We start from the raw sequence: 18,664 nt of genomic DNA on the forward strand, positions 1-18,664 counted from the left end.
AGCCAATTACCGATCCCAATGCAATTCTTTTGTGTTTTAATGCTTGTTTTATGAGGTTTGTGAGCGGTTTACAAACGTTTTCCGAAAAATATTAGGCGTAAAAAAGTCTAGAATAGATGACTTGGTTGGTACCATCACAATGTCATTGGATAAGTTGAGAAATTCCATTTAGAGTATTCCTGACCGCAATGAGTTTTCAAAATGGATGGGAATGCAACATGATTCCGATCCTTTGCATCAGAGCACTAAAAATATGAAGAAAACGTGGAGCTTAGAGAATAAAGGTGATAATGAAGTCATCGTTCTTCTTCTGAACTTGCAACGAGTGCTACGATCATGATAATTCAGTAGTAACATTTCATAGTATGACAATTCTTAGAATGTTTCCAATATTTTGGTTAAAATAAAAATAATATAATGTATAAAAATAACAAAGTGTCGGTGTCTTGAAAATGTCGCGTCTCAATTGTTCCACACCACGAAAATGACGTGACCCACATGTCCTGCTTGTCCCACGTATCCCATGGGCCCGCCCCACTTGTCCCACGAGACAAGTGACACACAACATTTCTGGGACACCCCAGATTATGTGGTGATTTATTACTCACATAATCAAATAATTTTAAAATGAATACATGTACTTATGTACATTGTACTTATCTTGGGCAGATTTGCAGGTCTAAAGTAAAAGGGTTTTACAGCTAAACTGACGCCTGATTATTACCCAAAAAGGATATTCCAAACAGAAACAATAATTAATTAAACAATGTCGTTCAATAATCAATTGGTTATTTTTTGACTCAGGCAATGTTGAACTATTTGATATCGAATGAAACGTTCAATCTAGATGATTTCAACTTGGAGAAAGCAGAATCGCAATAGAAAAATCTGTAAAAAGTACTGTGGGGATACTTCAGAAAAATTCGTCATGGAAAATATAATTATGCAATTTGGAATTTTTCGTAGATGTGAGCGGTTCGCACTTTTTTTCTCGCTTTTGCAGTTATTTGAGTTGAAACTTTTGTTGTTATTTCCGATATAGAAATGTTGGGACTGCATTTCTATCTCAGACCGAGTTTTAATCGGGTAATACACACGTCGTTGATAAGTATAGGGGATACAAGTCCAACTCAACTATATAACGCAAACGAATTCTAATGTTAGATATTGATTAACGATAAATATTCTCTGTTGAATATTATTTTGCGTAAACTTATATCGTTTTATCTTACCGTATCCAAATTTAAGATAAGCAAATATCATGGTCCTATTGCATGGTCCATCTAACGATATGACATTGCACTGCTTTCCGAAGACTGCGACCACTGTTTCAAACTACGTACAACGCTTGAAATATATTTTAACTAGATTTTTATATTAATATTGTTGTGATCTTTAAAGATTATGAAATTGGAATTTGATGAATTACGCCAGTGTGCCCAAATATCGATATCCTCCGACTGAGACAATAGAAGACTATTATTAAAAATGTTTGATGTGAACTAATCTCAAATCGGTAGTTAACAAAAATCCCCGATTATATTGATAGAAATGTGTTCAAGAGAATATATTTTTTATGCCACCCTTATGCACGCAGGAGGCGGTATGTATGTGACAGGGCCGTCAAAGATTGGCAACCGCCGATTTTCTGTACAAATATACAAATTGGCAAAGACAAAACATTTCATTTGTATAGAGTTAACGAATAGGTTCCATTTGTATTGTTTACGATGATAAAATAACAGTATTACAATAATAATTTTTTCCAATAATAGTATTTACAATAACGCTAATCAGCCAGGTATTAAATTTATTTGATACAACGAAAAAGTACGTTCTATCATCAAGTCCGATCCAAATGGCGGGGTTTTTGTAACCATTTCCTGTGATTGTTGGGCCATATCCAGGATCAAAGGGGAATAAGGTTGTATCTAAAGCCAAAGCATGATTTTTGATAAAACTAATCGCTGACGAAAATTTCCGCGGATGCAAAATTTCTCAGGATAAACGTTTTTTGGCCAAAAGTAATTCATAATAACGATATAATGGAAACAATTGGAACAAGTGTGACACGTGGGACAAGACATTTTTGAGACACTCATAGAGTGTTGCATCTTATCATGTTAAGCATTTCTTTAATGCTTTGAATTCACCTAACATGATTTTTTTTACAAATGGCGCAATTACATAAAACTCGGACGTCGTTCATCGTAGTCTTTTTGTTGTTGTTGTTATATGGTTTGTGGCGCTAATAACTTCAGCGGTCTTTTTGCGCCTTTGATCAATTCGTATTTAAAACTTCTACACTAACATAATACAATATTTACGAATATATAATTATACAATTGAATCGATTACAATGGATAAATATTTCTAAACATTTCTGCCTTTTTTTAGTCTTTTTGTGTATCTATTATAAACACGTCATTGCATGAAATATGTTCCAATCTATAACTTATGTTGTATTTCGTGATTTGGTCTAAAGCCGATAATGACAATAACGGGATCAATGACATGATGAGGTACTTTATTTTTGGTTGTTATGATCGTTCTGTCTACTCTAGCCTCTTGATAAATTAGAATTCGATATATATTCTGGCTAGTGCAATTCAAGTTGGATAAAAAATTTACATTTTGAGTGTTCCTGAGTGCAATGAGTTTTCAAAATGGATTGAAATGCATCATGCAATATAGCATTATAGAAATGAAAGGAATGTGGAGTTTAGAAAATAAGGATGATAATGTATTCATCGTTCTTCTGAAGTTATCATTTTCGCGCTTGGGTTTTCACAAAGAAATTGACGTCACGATCATGAGAATTCAGAGCAACTTTTCACGGCATGATAGGAATTTCTTTTTCTCACTTTAAATATAAATAATAAAGTGTTGCATTTTATCATGTTAAGCGTTTCTTTGATGCTTTGAATTCACCCGACATAACTTTGTTACAAATGCCTCAATTACATAAAACTTGGACGTCGTTCATCATAGTCATCTTGTGTATTCATGATGTTCCAATCTATAACTTATGGTGTATTTCGTGACTTGGTCTAAGGACGATAATGACAATGACTGCATCACTGACATGGGCCGCTGTATATCTGAATATCAAGGTCGTTCTGTTTAGCCTGTAGGTAAATAATATTTTGACATATATTCTAGCTAGTGCAATTGAAGGCCATAAAATATCATTTCCAGATAAATAAACCTCATGTGCGGAGTGTTGTTTGTATCAAGAATCTGTAGGATAGATTGCTTGTTTTCAAATAAACAGGGATACTGCGATTCACATACGTATTCTAACTTGCTATATTGGTATCAGGGTTTCCTTTGTTGCAATATTCAATAAGTTTACAAACAATTTCAAAACGCTATCAGATGCGCTATTTCGATATCATGAAATATTGTCATCGTCAATCGGATCCCATGAGCTGAGTTTGGTATAAAAAGTTAAATTTAACCTAGTTTTGTTTGAGTTAATGATTTGGGTCTAAGTTCTTTTATCTTGGACAAAAACATCGATGATTCGTTACAATGGTCCACGTTACATTTTAAAAAAGTACTTTTTTTTTAAAAAATTATATTTCACAGTAATTCTGACCCTTCGACGTCAGCCTTTAAAAATCAAAATCTTGATTGAATGTTCTGACAGACGTAACGTTATTAGCTAACCTAAATGTAATTCTAAATTGTTCAAGTTAATACTGTAAAGGTTTTGAAGGGCCGTCACTGCTGAAATAAAAAATTAGTGTATTCCATTGAGTAGACTACCCTTCCTAGTTCCTATAGCAATGAAATTGCGTTCCAATAAATTCATTATCTTGGTTATTTCTATATTGTTTTTCAGCCTATATCGTCAAATATCTAACACAGTTGTCTTAAATGGAGGCTAGATTTTATGAAAAACATGATGTCGTTGAACAATTTGAAGAAGGCATGTTCGAATATCCAGATATTATAAGAAAATATGCAATTGATTGTTTGGTTCAACTCGACCCAGACAAGATGCGTGATCGACGTTACGACCTGATGCTGGATGCGGGTTGTGGTAACGGTGGTCATACAAGCATGTTTGCTAAACATTTCAAAGAAATTATTGGATTTGACAAAAGCCAAGAACAAATAAATATGGCAAACAAGAAGAATGGTCATGACGGCATTCAATATGTTGTTGCGGATGAGAACAGAATGCCAGCTTCTGAAAACACAGTAGATCTAATATGGAGCTTCTTTTCGATTCAATACATGAATGTTGAAACTTTTGTAACAGAATGTAAAAGAGTTTTAAAACCAATGGGATGTGCCATAATTGTTGGCTTTGACTTTGCTGATATCCACTTTTTACGTAGTGGAATCTACGAATGTGATTCTGGAATGCCAGCATTTGCCAAATATCTTGAGAAATCATCTGAATGGTACAAAAGTCACTTTGCAGCAGAATATGAGGTTTGTGAGCGTTATACAAACGTTTTTCACAAAATATCAGGCATAAAAAAGTCTAGGAAAGACGACTTGGTTGGTACCATCACATTGTCATTGGATAAGTTGAGAAAACACATTTTGAGTGTTCCTGAGTGGAATGAGTTTTCAAAATGGATGGGAATGCATCACGATTGCGATCCTTTGGATCAGAGTATTAAAGAGATGAAGAAAATGTGGAGTGTAGAAAATAAAGATGATAAGGAAGTCATCGTTCTTCTGAAGTTATCATTTTTTGTGCTTCAGTTTTCTAAGTGAACTTGATTTAACAATCATGAGAATTCAACTTTTCTTCGATTACTATTCTTCAGCATTTTATTTTTATTTTGTTAAAATAAAATTAATAAAGTGTTGCATCTGCATCTTATCATGTTAAACATTTCTGCAATGATTTAAATGAATTCACCTGACATGAGTTTGTTACCATTTTCACCATCACATAAAAACTTGGACGTCTTCCGTCATATTCATTTTGTATATATATTATAAACTTGTTTTTAGCCAACTGTCATGTTATTATAAACAAATGTTTTCAGAATTTGTCAGAAACAACTTGACAATGCCTTGTGGAACACGTAATAAAAATTTACTTAAAATGAAAATTGAAAGTCAGTTGCGTGCGTAGTAATTTGACTAGGACATTAGGATTGGAATAGATATCCCGAGACCAGAATTTCTCGGAATCATCACCCAACAATTCAGGAATTTATTTGGATGGAGACATGTACATGAGCTGAAAATTGGGACAATATATCCATTTTGACACAACGTGGACTTGTAGATAGTTTTTATGAATTCTATTGTTGTTGTTGAGGTGAATGTTGTTGTTAAAAGAAACTCACTTTTCTTCAAAACAATAAATTAATTAATCTCAAACCTAATATGCCATAAAAGTGAGATAAAAATGTAATGCTATGTCGAGCATGCTCATCGACCATCCACTCGTCTAAACCATAGGTTCTCAAAGTGCTGCGCACGGAGCCCCAGGGCTCCGCGAGAGAAACCCAGAGGCTCCGCGAGCTATGTGATTACTTTTCAAAATACTGACTTGGCTAATTTTGTAACTGTTTAAAGAAGCAATAACAGCTTTAATAAAATTTGACAAATATATAACCTCGAAATGTGGAAAGAGGCGAAAAATTGTTTATAAGCAGGAGCGCAGCCAGGATTTTTAAGAGGGAAGAGATTCAAAATTCGAATCAGAAATTTGCGCGCAACATTCTCCGCGATTGAAAAAAAATGGATAACGAAATTTCTGTTATATTCAATCCATGACCAATGCGAGGATATAAAGCAGTGGTTCTTAAACTTTTTGAGCCGCGCCCCCCTTTGAAAAATTTCACAAACTTCGCCCCCCTCCTATTTTTGCTTTGAAAAAATGCTTTTGTGATGGGCAGGTTGCTATATATTAAAATGGCGCTATAAGAGTGTTGGTCTCATAGCATCATTGTTCAGATTGTTAAGGCATAAAACGCTTTGGAGTACAACTTCGCCATACACTGTCGTATGTATAAAGCCAAATAATGGTTGGTCATCATACATTCTCGTTTTTCCCCTCAGTTAGCAATAGCAAGTCAAACTAATTTTTAGGTAAAACTAAACACGCAATAAACCTATGCTTTAATGTATTTTCTGCTTAAACGTTTACATAAGACACGTACAATTTCAATCAATTGTTTATCACTATTGAGCGATGCCAAAATTATTTACTGTTTGTTAAAAATAAGCAACAATTACAGACTTATTGGCTTGTCTAACGTTTCAAACAAAATGGAGAAGTACAAATGAATTTATGTAAATTTGAAAGCAGTTCATTTTTTAATAGTTATTATACATGTGGACGTTTCCCCGGCCCTTGACCGCTGAAAAATAAAGTCGCTAAGGCGTTTGCGATTGCATTTTGTTTAAATCTCGATTGTTTTCGTAAGCGTGGCCTGCTATGCCGTAAAAATCTTGATTTTGGTGTTTATTCTCCCTAAATCAGAAATTTCCCTCGACATATTCTTGTGTCGCGAAGACGATTATAATTACTTTTTTTGTTTTCGAATAGAACCATGACACCTCTGAGGAAAACGAGTTGGTTTTTTATTATATAATCATCAGCGACGAGATGCTAAAGATAGAATAAAGTAGTGAATCTGCAACCAAATATTTCTTTATTGTAAAAGCGAGATTATAAAATACTAAAAATAAAACGGAAAACACCATGAGTTTTGTTTTGGGGTGGACCGCGTTAGATTAAAAACACTTTCTTATACATTGCAAATCCTATAAATTCCTTGTGCCTGCGGCACACCAGTAGTGTTCTAAAACTACCGACTTGAAATGAATTTTACTCCGTGGGATTTTATCGCAGACTAATGAATTTCTCGAACGGTGTTAAAAATTAACCGAGCATTGCGATAGAGCGGAGTAGGAGTTGCAGGGACAGCTCATAATGGTGAAATTGGCAAGAATACAAAACAAAATTTAATCGAGCACTTTGCCACACATTTTTATGGTTGCGGATTACCGTGATATTTTGGAGTAGTGGTGCTTTTATTTCATCGACGCAATCGCAGATTTAATTGATCACAATTAAATGAACAAAGCAACCATTTTAAATGAGTATATCGGTCATGGATTGAATCTTTTATTCAACACGAAAACCATTACATACCCATTGACAAAGTCGGCTCTTATAACGTGTGGCGTAATCTCGAGGTCTGACTCAGGATTCGTACCGCGGGGATTTCGAGTCGATGAATATGTATTTTAATTGTACTAAATTAAGTATACTTTCTGGGATATTATACCAGAAATTTCTAATGAAGAAAACGAATTCGCATGAGTGCAATATATATCAAAACTAAATATAATCGGGCAGTTGATCACACTTTAATATGTCCGCGGATTGGCGTGGTATTTTAGATCTGTAATGAGTTTATTTTGACATGAGTCGCCGCAACCGCGAGTTACCTTGAACACAAATGAATTAAAATGGAGAGACATTTTGAATTATTGTAGTTATTACGAGACAGAAAAATTAATTATACCACAAAAAGCCGTTATTTTTAACGAACGCGGAGACCGTTTCAGGAGCCGTTACATGTAAATATCCGATTCCATTTTGTGACCTCTCGCCCCAATCACAATCACAAGTTCTGGACAAATTACAAACGATTAAAATTTATTCTATCGCATGCGGCTCCGTCGGTAGTTTCAGTATGAAAAAACCGTACATCGCGCGCACAATTGACTGTGTTTCAATTTCGCAGTTATTACGATGATTAACCAAATAAAACCTAACATAACACCAAATTTTGTGATTTACAATATCTATAAAAGCGTTTTTGATCTGACGTGAGTCTGCTGAAACCAAATTTATAGTGTGATCTTCCATTTTAAGTTTTAGTTTCAATATTTTAGAATGCCGCTTTTAAATCAAGAAATTTGAGTTGCGGATTTAAATCTTTTTAAATTATTATTTTTAGCATTTTGTCGCCGATGACTATAATGTGGTAACATGTTTTTTACATTGAACTCACAATTCTCCACGAAAACAAAAAGCAATTATCTTCGTCATTGTGGAAAAATACATGTATACGCCAAAGGAAATTTTTGATTTGGGGTAAAATAAACACCAGCGTAAAGATGTTTATTGTTTAAAAACACGCCATGCTGACGAAAACAATCGGCTATGGTAACAAAATGCAATCGCACACGTTATTAGAAGCCTTTTATGTATTCCAAAAATGTCAAAGAGAAAAAATTCGACCCCTGGTTTATTAATATGTTTGTCAAGTGTTAAATTTACAGCTTTATTATATATAATTTATCTAGGAAATTTTGATTTATTTATGACTTGTTTTAACCCTATTAAAAAAGATTTAACATTTAATTTAAATAAAGTACTTTTAACTTACTCAGAAATGTTAATCGAAAAATAACAATTTTACCATTTATTTTGGGGCTCCGTGAAAAATAGTCAACCTATTCAAGGGCTCCGCAACATCAAAAGTTTGAGGAGCCCTGGTCTAAACAACTAAATCCTGTTTTCTGCTGTATACCTAAGAAAAATGCATTGATATCAAATCGATAAAGCAAGTTATTTGAAAGATCTTGTATTCTGTATAATATGGGCTTACAAACATGCTTCCTGAAGAAAATGTTGTCCATGTCCATGTTACATTTCAAAAATCGATTGTTATTTAGTATGAAAATGTGATAAATTCAATTTCCCCAACTTTTTCGTTTCTTTTTGCATTTTTCATCTGCAAGTTCGACAAACTGTGAGCGATTTTGAATCTTTGTGCTTTGTTAATGTAAGTGTGTATTTGCCTTGACTTTTATTTTATAACCTCAATAAATCTTCTAGACAATTTAGGCCTTAGGGCATAGAAACTTTTCAAAATGAATATGCAAAATCTGCGTGTGATCGATTACCAGTATTACCGAAAACAGAATATCGGAATTACACATTTCAATATTCTGATATTAGGTAGTAGTAACATGCAACCTTATAACAGAATTATTCAATTTGCAAGCTTTGTAATCGCTTTGAGTTCGATTTTAGACATTACTCGATTTTAGACATTACTTTATAAAATACTTTAATTACAACTACCGGGTTATGAATTCATTGGGATTTTATATGAGGCACAAAATATTTTTTTCAGGTAACTCATTCAGACAATTTTACAGTTGTACAGGTCGACACGTAACCGATACCGGTGTACGCTACAATTGAAACGAGTCATCAATTCGGAAGTAGATAAGTTATAGACCAGGGGTCACCAATCCTTTTGAAGCCGAGGGCTACTTTCTGGGTACAGATTAAGCCGAAGGCTACCAGTTCAATGCACACTTCTAAAAAAGTCAGTTTGCTCGATTAAGCTTCAACTATTGATAATTACTGGTATTTAGTCAAGTAGACCCACTGATAATCTTTAGGATTCTTCAAAAAACCAAACGTTTATTACAACGTTGCAATAAATTTCTATCAATGACGGTGAACGTACATTCGAACCCACGTACATTTCGTACATTTGAACTCATGTGTATATCCGCGGGTTCAATTTATATGCGAGTGCTAAACCCAGGGGTTAGGGTTAGTATGGGTTCAAATATCCGCAAAACAAACAAAAAATGTCAATAGGTGCAATAGTATGCAGGTGCAATTGTCGTGGGATCAAATGTACGGGAACCATCAATGACACTTGCGTTTTGAAACTGAGTGTTTTCAAATTGATTTTAAAATGATCACTACTATATATAATATCCTAGGAAACCACAATGTACCTGGATTATTTACAAACACTCTGCACAAGCCTAAGATAAAATGGACTTAACAGTTATACTATAAAATGTCACACTGTAGTGTTGTACTGAGGTGCTGTTGTAACTCTGAGCGAGACTTGCAGATCATCAGAAAGGCGTGTTTCGTGTTTGTTCCTGGTGAAGTACATGTCAAAAAATGCGATTACGATTACTCTGTGTGATGTCAAAATTGGAAGACTATTAAATGACCCGTCACATTACTGAGGTCAAATCAGGTTGGTTATTACAATAATTAATATACTCCAGTGCCTTTCCCAGTTCCCATATAAGTGTGATCAATACAAGAATAGCGGGACAAAAATTAATTGATGTAGCTTACTCATAAGCGCCGTTATTACGCTTATTTCGGAACAGACCTGCGGGTGACATATGGAGTCTTCACGGGCGATTTTGTGCCCGCGGGCAACGGGTTGGTGACCCCTGTTATAGACAGTAACAAAAATACTGAAATAGCGTATTACAGTAACTTTTGTCTTTGGTCAATGCATGATTGGATTGTATCTATTTTGAATAGATGTATAAAAAAGGTATATGTTCCAATCTATTATGTCCTTATGTTGTATTTCGTGATTTGGTCTAAAGCCGATTAGGACAATGACGGGATCAATGACATTACCTTATTTTTGGTTGTCATGATCGTTCTGTCTACTCAAGCCTCTTGATAAATTAGAATTCGATATATATTCTGGCTAGTGCAATTCAAGATGAATAAAAAATTTACATTTTCAGTGTTCCTGAGTGTGTAAGACTTTGGTAATCAGGCAGACTCAGAGCCTTGATAAATTAATTACTGTGGCTGATGTTTGTCATTCCATTGATGCTACGCACAGTGCCCCTAGTTGTAATCGTGCTGGTAAGCCCATGGTAGCTATTGTGAATAATGATGGTGTGTGTGAATCTGAATTTAGTAAGCTGAGGAATGATTTTGAGGAGATACTCGACTGATTTGGTGCTATGTTAGACGATGGTCATCGACCCCGATTTTCTCATCAGAAGGGTGGTCGTAGGAATGAAGGTATTACTTGTTATGGCTGTGGTGCCGAGGGTCACATACGTATAGGAATTGCCCTAAAAACCTATGCCAAAGATTTCATGGCAGAGGTCATATAGCTTCTCAGTGTGATAGTTAATAGGTTCCACAGAATTCGCAGTTCTCTACTATTCGGCTGAGCAAACGGTCCATGGCTCGGTAGGAAATTTTTCACCGGGGAGTAGCTCAAAAAATTCTGCCTGGGGTGGGAATGCCCAAACTCCTCGTGACGGTGGGAATATTCCCCAGCAACAGTCTGTATTGATTGCAACATACTGTCTCTTCTCTGGAACCAGTTATGCCTGGTGATGTCATGGACAACAGAGAACTACCTGAACATTTGAAAAAACTCGTCGACGATCCAGAAGATTTAACGAATGAACAACGTCAAAGTGTTCATGATTTGCTTGTCGAATATCAGGATGTTTTTGCTGGTTCTGATGGCAAACTGGTACGAACGTCTGTAGACAAACATAAAATGAAAACGTCTACATCTGAACCAATTAAAGTTCCACCTCGACGTATGGGATTGGCAAAGAGGGAAATTGCAGAGAAACAAGTACATAGCATGCTTGATCAAGGTGTAATAGAATCGAGTGGAGGTCCCTACAATTCACCTATTGTTCTCGTTCCTAAGAAGGACGGAACTTCTAGATTTTGTATTGATTTCAGATTTTTGAACCTTGTAACAATTCAAGATGCCTACAGTTTGCCAAGAATAAATGATATTTCGAATGCGTTGGGTAAAGCAAAGTGGCTTTCATCGTTCGACTCGACGAGTGGGTACTGGCAAGTGAGCTCGACCTAGATTGGGAAAAAACAGCTATCAGTTTGGAAATATTCATTTCCAGTTTTGTGTTCTCGGGCTTGCTTTTTCAACGTTTAATCGACAAAGTTTTGGCTGGGACTTTATGAAAAATTTGCCTCGCATTTTTAGATGATAATTTGTCATAGGGGGAAAGCTTTGATCTGGCCGTAAGCAGCTTAGCCTACGTGAAGTTTTTGCAAGAATTCGTGCTGCTGGACATAAATTCAAGCCAGAGAAGTGTAAACTTCTTCGTCGTAAAGTGGAATATTCGGGACATGTAATATCTGAATATGGTATAAGCTGAAGCGATGGCAAGATCTCTGCTATTCGCGATTGACCTAAGCCTGCTAATGTCAAGGAATTGCAGTCATTTTTTGGTTTTTGTGATTACTACCGACAGTTTGTTGAAGATTTCTCTCTAATTGCACATCCTCTTGTTCATCTGACGAAGAAAAAAATAGAATTTGATTGGACATAGCAGTGTGATGTCGCTTTACTTCGCTTGAAAGAACCTTTAAAATTCGTGCTTCTTTGTTATCATTTCCACAGGAAGATGGAGACGAAATTATACTGGACACTGATTGTTCTGGGTTCGGAGCTGGCGCAGTTTTGAGTCAAATGCAGAATGGTGAAGGAAAGTTTCTTGCATTTGCCAGTGTTACCCTGAACAAGGCACAGAAGAGATATTGTGCTACATATAAAGAACTTTTTGCATTGCCATGGGGAGTTTTAAACATTTTCGTCATTTCTTGTGGGGTCGACATTTTAAGCTACGAACTGATCATTCCGTATTACGTTGGCTTTTGAATTTTAGGGATCCAGAAGGCATTGCAGCTCGTTGGGTATCCGTTTTCGATACTTATGGTTTTACAGTTGAACATCGTGCTGGTTCCAAGCATGGCAATGCTGATGGCTTGAGTCGTATTTGTCGCCGATGTAAGCGTGATTCCTGCACTATTTGTGAGAATGGTGATCAGCCGTGTGAATTGGAAACTGTCAAAGTTGCTGCTTTGCAACCGAGTCATGGTAATTCTATGGAATGGCTCGCTTCGTATTCACCGACTGATATGCGTGAGATGCAGATGAAGGACGGTAAAAATCTCTAAAGTACTGACAATGAAGAAAACATTGGATCAACCACCTCCAGCTGCAGAACTTTCGTTTTTTTTTCGAATTTTGTGCAGCCAGTGGAAGTTATTGAGAGTCATCGATGGGGTACTTCATCGCGAGTTTTTGCCATCCGCGCCTATAGGAAAATCCATTTTTCGAATCGTTTTACTTTTAGTTTCGCGTCGCGAAATCCACGAGTTGCGTACTGGTGGACATTTGAGTAAAGAACGAATTTATAAAAATAAATGAGGGAATGATTTTATTGGCCTAGAATACACAGTCAATTATCTTCTTAGTGTCGTTATTGTAAAGCTTGCACTGCTACCAAATCCCCTCATGGGAAAAGACGTGCAGAAATGCGTAAAATGATTTGTACCAGGCCACTTCTCAGAATTAGTCTCGAATTCGTGAGCTCTTTACCTAAAACTGAACGGGACAATGAACATCTTTTAGTAGACACAGACAATTTTACTAAATGGGTTGAGGTTTATCCTTTGCCTAATCAAAAGGCCAGTACAACAGCCGATGTACTTGTAACAGACTTTTTTTAGCAGATAGGGCAGGGGTTCCCAATCCAGGGGTCGCGACCCCAAATTGGGTCGGAGTGATAAGTAGGTGGGGTCGCAAACAGGTCATGGGGTCGCTGAGGTATGGTGGAGGATGAATGTACAAAACATCTAAGATTTGATAAATCATGTTAAATTTAGCAGCTTGTACCATGGCTTACTGTAAAACATGCCCATAAGCATCGCTATATGCTTATGCTATAGAAAATGTAAGTGCTTATTGCGACATCACTGTTTGGTTTTAGCTTATTTTACTTAATATCACCACATGACCAAACTCAAAAGTCCAATGAAAGAAGCTCCAAAGTTTCATCAAATATATATATATTGACCTGGGGTCGCACTGGACCCTTGAAAGTTGTTATAGGGGTCGTTATAAAAAAAGCTTGGGAACCCCTGAGATAGGGTATTCCACGAATTATTCATTGTGACCAAGGAGTTTATTTTGAATCTCATTTGTTTAAGCATATGTGTTCCTTATTTGAAATTGATAAAACCTGTACGACTCCTTATCATCCTAGATCGGATGGTCTATGTGAAAGAATGAATAAGACCTTGCAGCAGATGCCTAAAGCGTTTGTGGATTCTACCCGTACAGACTAGGAAGAACACATTCTCTATCTTTTAATGGCTTATAGATCTACTGTGCATGAAAGTACAGGCTTTACTCCGAATCGTTTAATGTTGGGCCGTGTTGCCGACTGATTTACTTTTTGGTAAACCTCCTGATCATAATGTTCCTAAGTGAATTTCTTGAATGGTTTGATAATGCTACATCTGAAGCTTTTGAATTTGCTCGTGAACAGTTAGGTAAATCTGCCGTTCGATAGAAACGTAATTTTAATGCAACTGTCAAGCTTTTGTCTTTTAATGTTGGTGATCTTGTTTGATATTTTTATCCTCCTAAGAGTAGAAAACTTCCGACTGGTTGAATAGGTTCTTTTGAAGTGTTAGATTGTTTTTCACATTTTGTATATCGTATTAGGAACATTAACACTGGTAATTGTTTTAGAATAGCTCACGTTGATCATCTTGGTTATATTTGATTGAGGATTGTGATGCTATTAATAGAGATTTCCCAGACAATATTGCTGTTTCTAATGACGATGTACAGGATGTTACTATTCCTGTTAGACTTGAACCGAAAGTTAATTTCAATTCTGATTTGCCTGTTGAAGAGTCTGGCGCAAATCAGGCTTTTACTCGTTCTGGTAGGCCAAGATACAGACCTCCCGTGCTTGGTAACATTTTGTTTAAAATACAATGGGAATTTTGCTATAATTTATATACTTAGGTAGGACTAGTTAGTAATTATTTTTAGTTAGGGTATATTTAATTTTGTATTTTTATTGTTTATTTTGTAAATAGTATGCCTTATATTTGCCATACTTTCAGGAATGCTTTCTACTGTTTCATATTTCGTTCCCCTATGTTCCATATTTTGCTAATACCTACTGATTGACATACATATTGTGTTTTCTACGAGTTTTGTGTCCTTAATGTGTTTAATAATTTTCTTATGGAATGTTTTTACTTTTTTGTAGAGTAAATTTTTTGTGAATAACCTCTAAAGAAAAAAGGGGGGGGGGGATTGTGGCGGGACTGGACCTATTTTTTTTTTATTGTTTTGTATTTTATTCATATTTCTTGTCTAGGTATTGCATATGCATTGGTGTGTGGATCCTGCCTTAATGTCTCATGTTTCTCGACTCCAACCACCACTGCATATGTGAACTGTGCTGCGATCGATCATTTTGCTGTCGCTGAGTAAGGACCGTATTTTGTCGCTCTTATTTTATCTGCTTTGGGCGTGGATCTTACACTATTTAATATATTCTCTTTGTTTGCATCGTGTACTTCAACCTATTTGTGTGGCTTTGCAGCACACGGGATCTTCTGAACTAATCATCATTATATTAGTGGCGAGCACATATTCCGGTAAAGTCGTACCGCTGCAATATTTATCGTTTTGAAGCATAGAGCTGTTGTCAAAAATATCTTAAAGCCGTTTTAAATGGAGGCTAGATTATATGAAAAGCAAGATGCAGTTAAGAAATTTGAGGAGAACACGGTCGAATATCCAAATGTTTTAAGAAAATATATAATTGATTGTTTAGCTCAACTCGATCCAGACAAGACACATAATCGGCGTTATGACCTAATGCTGGACGCAGGTTGTGGTAACGGTCATCATACTAGCATATTTGCTGAACAGTTTAAAGAGATTATTGGATTTGACAAAAGCAAAAAACAAATAAATTTGGCAAACAAGAAAAATGTTCATTGCAACATTCAATACATTGTTGGAGATGAAAACAAACTGCCGGCTCGTGAAAACACGGTAGATCTAATATGGAGCATGTTTTCTATTCAATACATGAACGTTGAAACTTTTGTAGAAGAATGTAAGAGAGTTTTGAAACCAACGGGATGTGCCATAGTTGCTGGCTTTAGCTATGCTGATATCACCGTTTTACGAAGCGGAATCCACGAATGTGATTCTGGAATGCCAGCATTTGCCAAATACCTTAAGAACTCATCTGACTGGTTCAAAAGTCATATTGCAACAGAATATGAGGTTATTCAGCGGTATACAAACGTTTTCCAAAAAATATCAGGCGTAAAAAAGTCTAGGAAAGACGACTTGGTTGGTACCATCACATTGTCATTGGATAAGTTGAGAAAATTCATTTTGAGTGTTCCTGAGTGGAATGAGTTTTCAAAATGGATGGAAATGCATCATGAACCCGATCCTTTAAATCAGAGCATCAGAGAAATGAAGAGAATGTGGAATTTAGAAAATAAGGATGATAATGAAGTCATCGTTCTTCTGAAGGTATCATTTTTCGCGCTTCGTTTTTCGAAGTGAACTTGATGCAACGATCATGAAAATTTAACTTTTCTTTGCATGATAATATTTAGAAATTTTCGTTAGGATAAAATCAATGAAGTGTTTAATCTTATCATGTTAAGAGTTTCTTTTATAATTTTAATTAAATTCACGCGACATGGGATTATTACCATTGCCGCGATCGCATAGAAATTTGGATGTCTTCCATCATAGGCATTTGGTTTACATATTTTAACTTGATTTTAGCCAACTGTCATGGTATTTTAAATAATAGTTTTCAGAATTTGTCAGAAAGCAATTTGGACCATGTTATGTTTTGTGGTGAGCACGTAATAAAAAATTAAAATTGTATTTGGACTAGGATTTTGGGGCTGAATTCAATATTTTGAGACCAGAATTTCCCTGAATTACCACTCATTATTTCAGGAACATTTTGGGATTGAAACATGTACATAAGCTGAAAATTGAAAAAAATGCATCCATTTTACACGAAGTGGACTTGTAGATCGTTATGTTAAATTCATAATTCATGTTGCTATTACTCTTGTTGTTGTTGAGGTGAATGCTGTTGTTGAAAAACTCTATTCTCTTCGGAACAATAGATTCCAGCGGTTCCAAAAGGGTGGGCCGCGGCGCATTAGTGCGTCGTGTGCATTATAAATGTTCTTTTGATCCCTATTTTAAATGTTGTGTATATAAATCAATAAATTTCTTTTTATGTCGTTTACTTCCTGTTACGTAGTGTCTGCCTCTAATGTTACGTAACAATAGAGGGATAAACTACTTGGTGCAATTACGTGAGATGCAGTTCATATATCTACTGAACAGAGTTAAAGCGAATATGGTTGATTTTTCCATCATTGCGAAGGAAAAACGAGCGGAGATGAGGAAGAAGCGTTGACCTTTTGCTTATATTCCTGATGCCTACGTGTTTTAAAACTTTATAATACATAAAGTACACATTAGCGATAACAAAATTGAGTTTTATTTGAAAAACTGCATTTTTTTCGTATAAGTGCGCCGTGAGTTTTTTCCGTGATAATTTGGCGCCGCATGAACAAAAAGTTTGGAAACCGCTGGATTAATCATTGAACTTAAAAAGCCAATACAAATTAAAATGCAATGTGATGTCGAGCATGCTCATCGCCAAACCACCTGACTAAATACCTAAATCCTGTTTTCTGCTGTATATGTGAAAAAAATGCATGATATCAAATCGTTGTGACAAGATATTTAAAAGATCTTGTATTTTGTATGATATGCGCTGAAGGACATGTTTCGTGAAGAAAATTTGTTGATATATATCCATGTTAAATATCAAAAATCGATGGTTACCTAGTATGAAAATAGAATAAATTCAATGTCCTCACATTTTCCGTTTTTTTTTGCATTCTTCATCTGCAAGTACAACAAACTGTGAACGTGAAGATTTTGAATCCCCGTGCTGTAACCATTGTAACCAAACATAACCATTTCTTTCAGACAATCTAGGTTGAGGCGTAGGAAACTTTTCAGAATGGATATACAAAACCTGCTTGTGATAGATTACCAGTATTACCGAGAATAGAATAACGGAATTAGACATTTCAATTTCCTGATACAGGGGTTCTCGACTTGCGGCCCGTCGATGCATATTTTGCGGCCCGCAAAGATCTTTGATGGCCCAAACATATATCACGATATCTGCGGCGTAACGAATATAAACGATTTTTCGATACGGTATCATTCATCTCATCCATTACAGCGCACAATAAGACTATAGATTGTGTTATCACAGAAAACGGATGATTTACGTATTGTTACGTTAAAATTGAGTTACTTAGCTAAATAGAATAGGATTACAATAGAATAAAAAAAAACGCGACCATGACGTAATCACTTGAAATATGTTTTATTCTTTGATAGAAATAATGTGACTCTCATAAATATAGGTATAAGGCTAGTTTAGAAAGATCTAGAATATTGTAAATTGGATGCTGTGTTTGATTTGTTACTGAAAGCATCACATCCAATTTTTGGCTTGCAATATAAAAAAGCGAATACGGAGTAACTATATAAATGCGACCATGACGTATTCACTTGAAATATGTTTTATTCTTTAATAAAAAAAATGTGACTCTCGTAAGTATAGGTATAAGGCTAGATTGGAAAGATCTCGATCAGTGGTTCTTAAACTTTTTGAGCCGCGCCCCCTTTGAAAAATTTTATAAACTTCGCGCCCCCCCCCCCTTTTTGCTTTGAAAAAATGCTTTTGTGATGGGCAGGTTGCTATATATTAAAATGGCGCTATAAGAGTGTTGGTCTCATAGGGTCATTGCTCGGATTGTTTAGGCATAAAACGCTTCGGAGTACAACTTCGCCATTCACTGTCGTATGTATAAAGCCAAATAGTGGTTGGTCATCTTACATTCTCGTTTTCCCCCTCACTTTGCAATATCTGGTAAAGTCAAACTAATTTTCAAGTAAAACTAAACACACAACAAACCTATGCTCTAATGTAT

At 35.6% G+C, this 18,664-nt stretch overlaps 2 protein-coding genes across 2 annotated transcripts; both read left to right on the forward strand.

Moving 5' to 3' along the window:
- The first annotated feature begins 3,882 nt into the window (after positions 1–3,882).
- On the forward strand, positions 3,883–4,737 carry LOC120334537 (malonyl-[acyl-carrier protein] O-methyltransferase-like). Its single transcript, XM_039402049.2, has one exon. The coding sequence runs from the start codon at positions 3,883–3,885 to the stop codon at positions 4,735–4,737; it is 855 nt and encodes a 284-aa protein (XP_039257983.2).
- Positions 4,738–15,326: 10,589 nt separating this feature from the next.
- LOC144428249 (putative methyltransferase DDB_G0268948) lies at positions 15,327–16,181 on the forward strand. The gene has a single exon (XM_078117207.1). It carries the CDS (start codon positions 15,327–15,329, stop codon positions 16,179–16,181), a length of 855 nt encoding a protein of 284 aa, XP_077973333.1.
- Positions 16,182–18,664: the final 2,483 nt, after the last annotated feature.

This window comes from Styela clava, chromosome 10 (genome assembly GCF_964204865.1).
Source record: "Styela clava chromosome 10, kaStyClav1.hap1.2, whole genome shotgun sequence".
In the NCBI taxonomy this organism is placed as follows: Eukaryota; Metazoa; Chordata; class Ascidiacea; order Stolidobranchia; family Styelidae; genus Styela; species Styela clava.

Bases quoted from the DNA above. Each gene is read 5' to 3' on its own strand.
- LOC120334537 (XM_039402049.2), top strand. From the start codon at position 3,883: ATGGAGGCTAGATTTTATGAAAAACATGATGTCGTTGAACAATTTGAA.
- LOC144428249 (XM_078117207.1), top strand. From the start codon at position 15,327: ATGGAGGCTAGATTATATGAAAAGCAAGATGCAGTTAAGAAATTTGAG.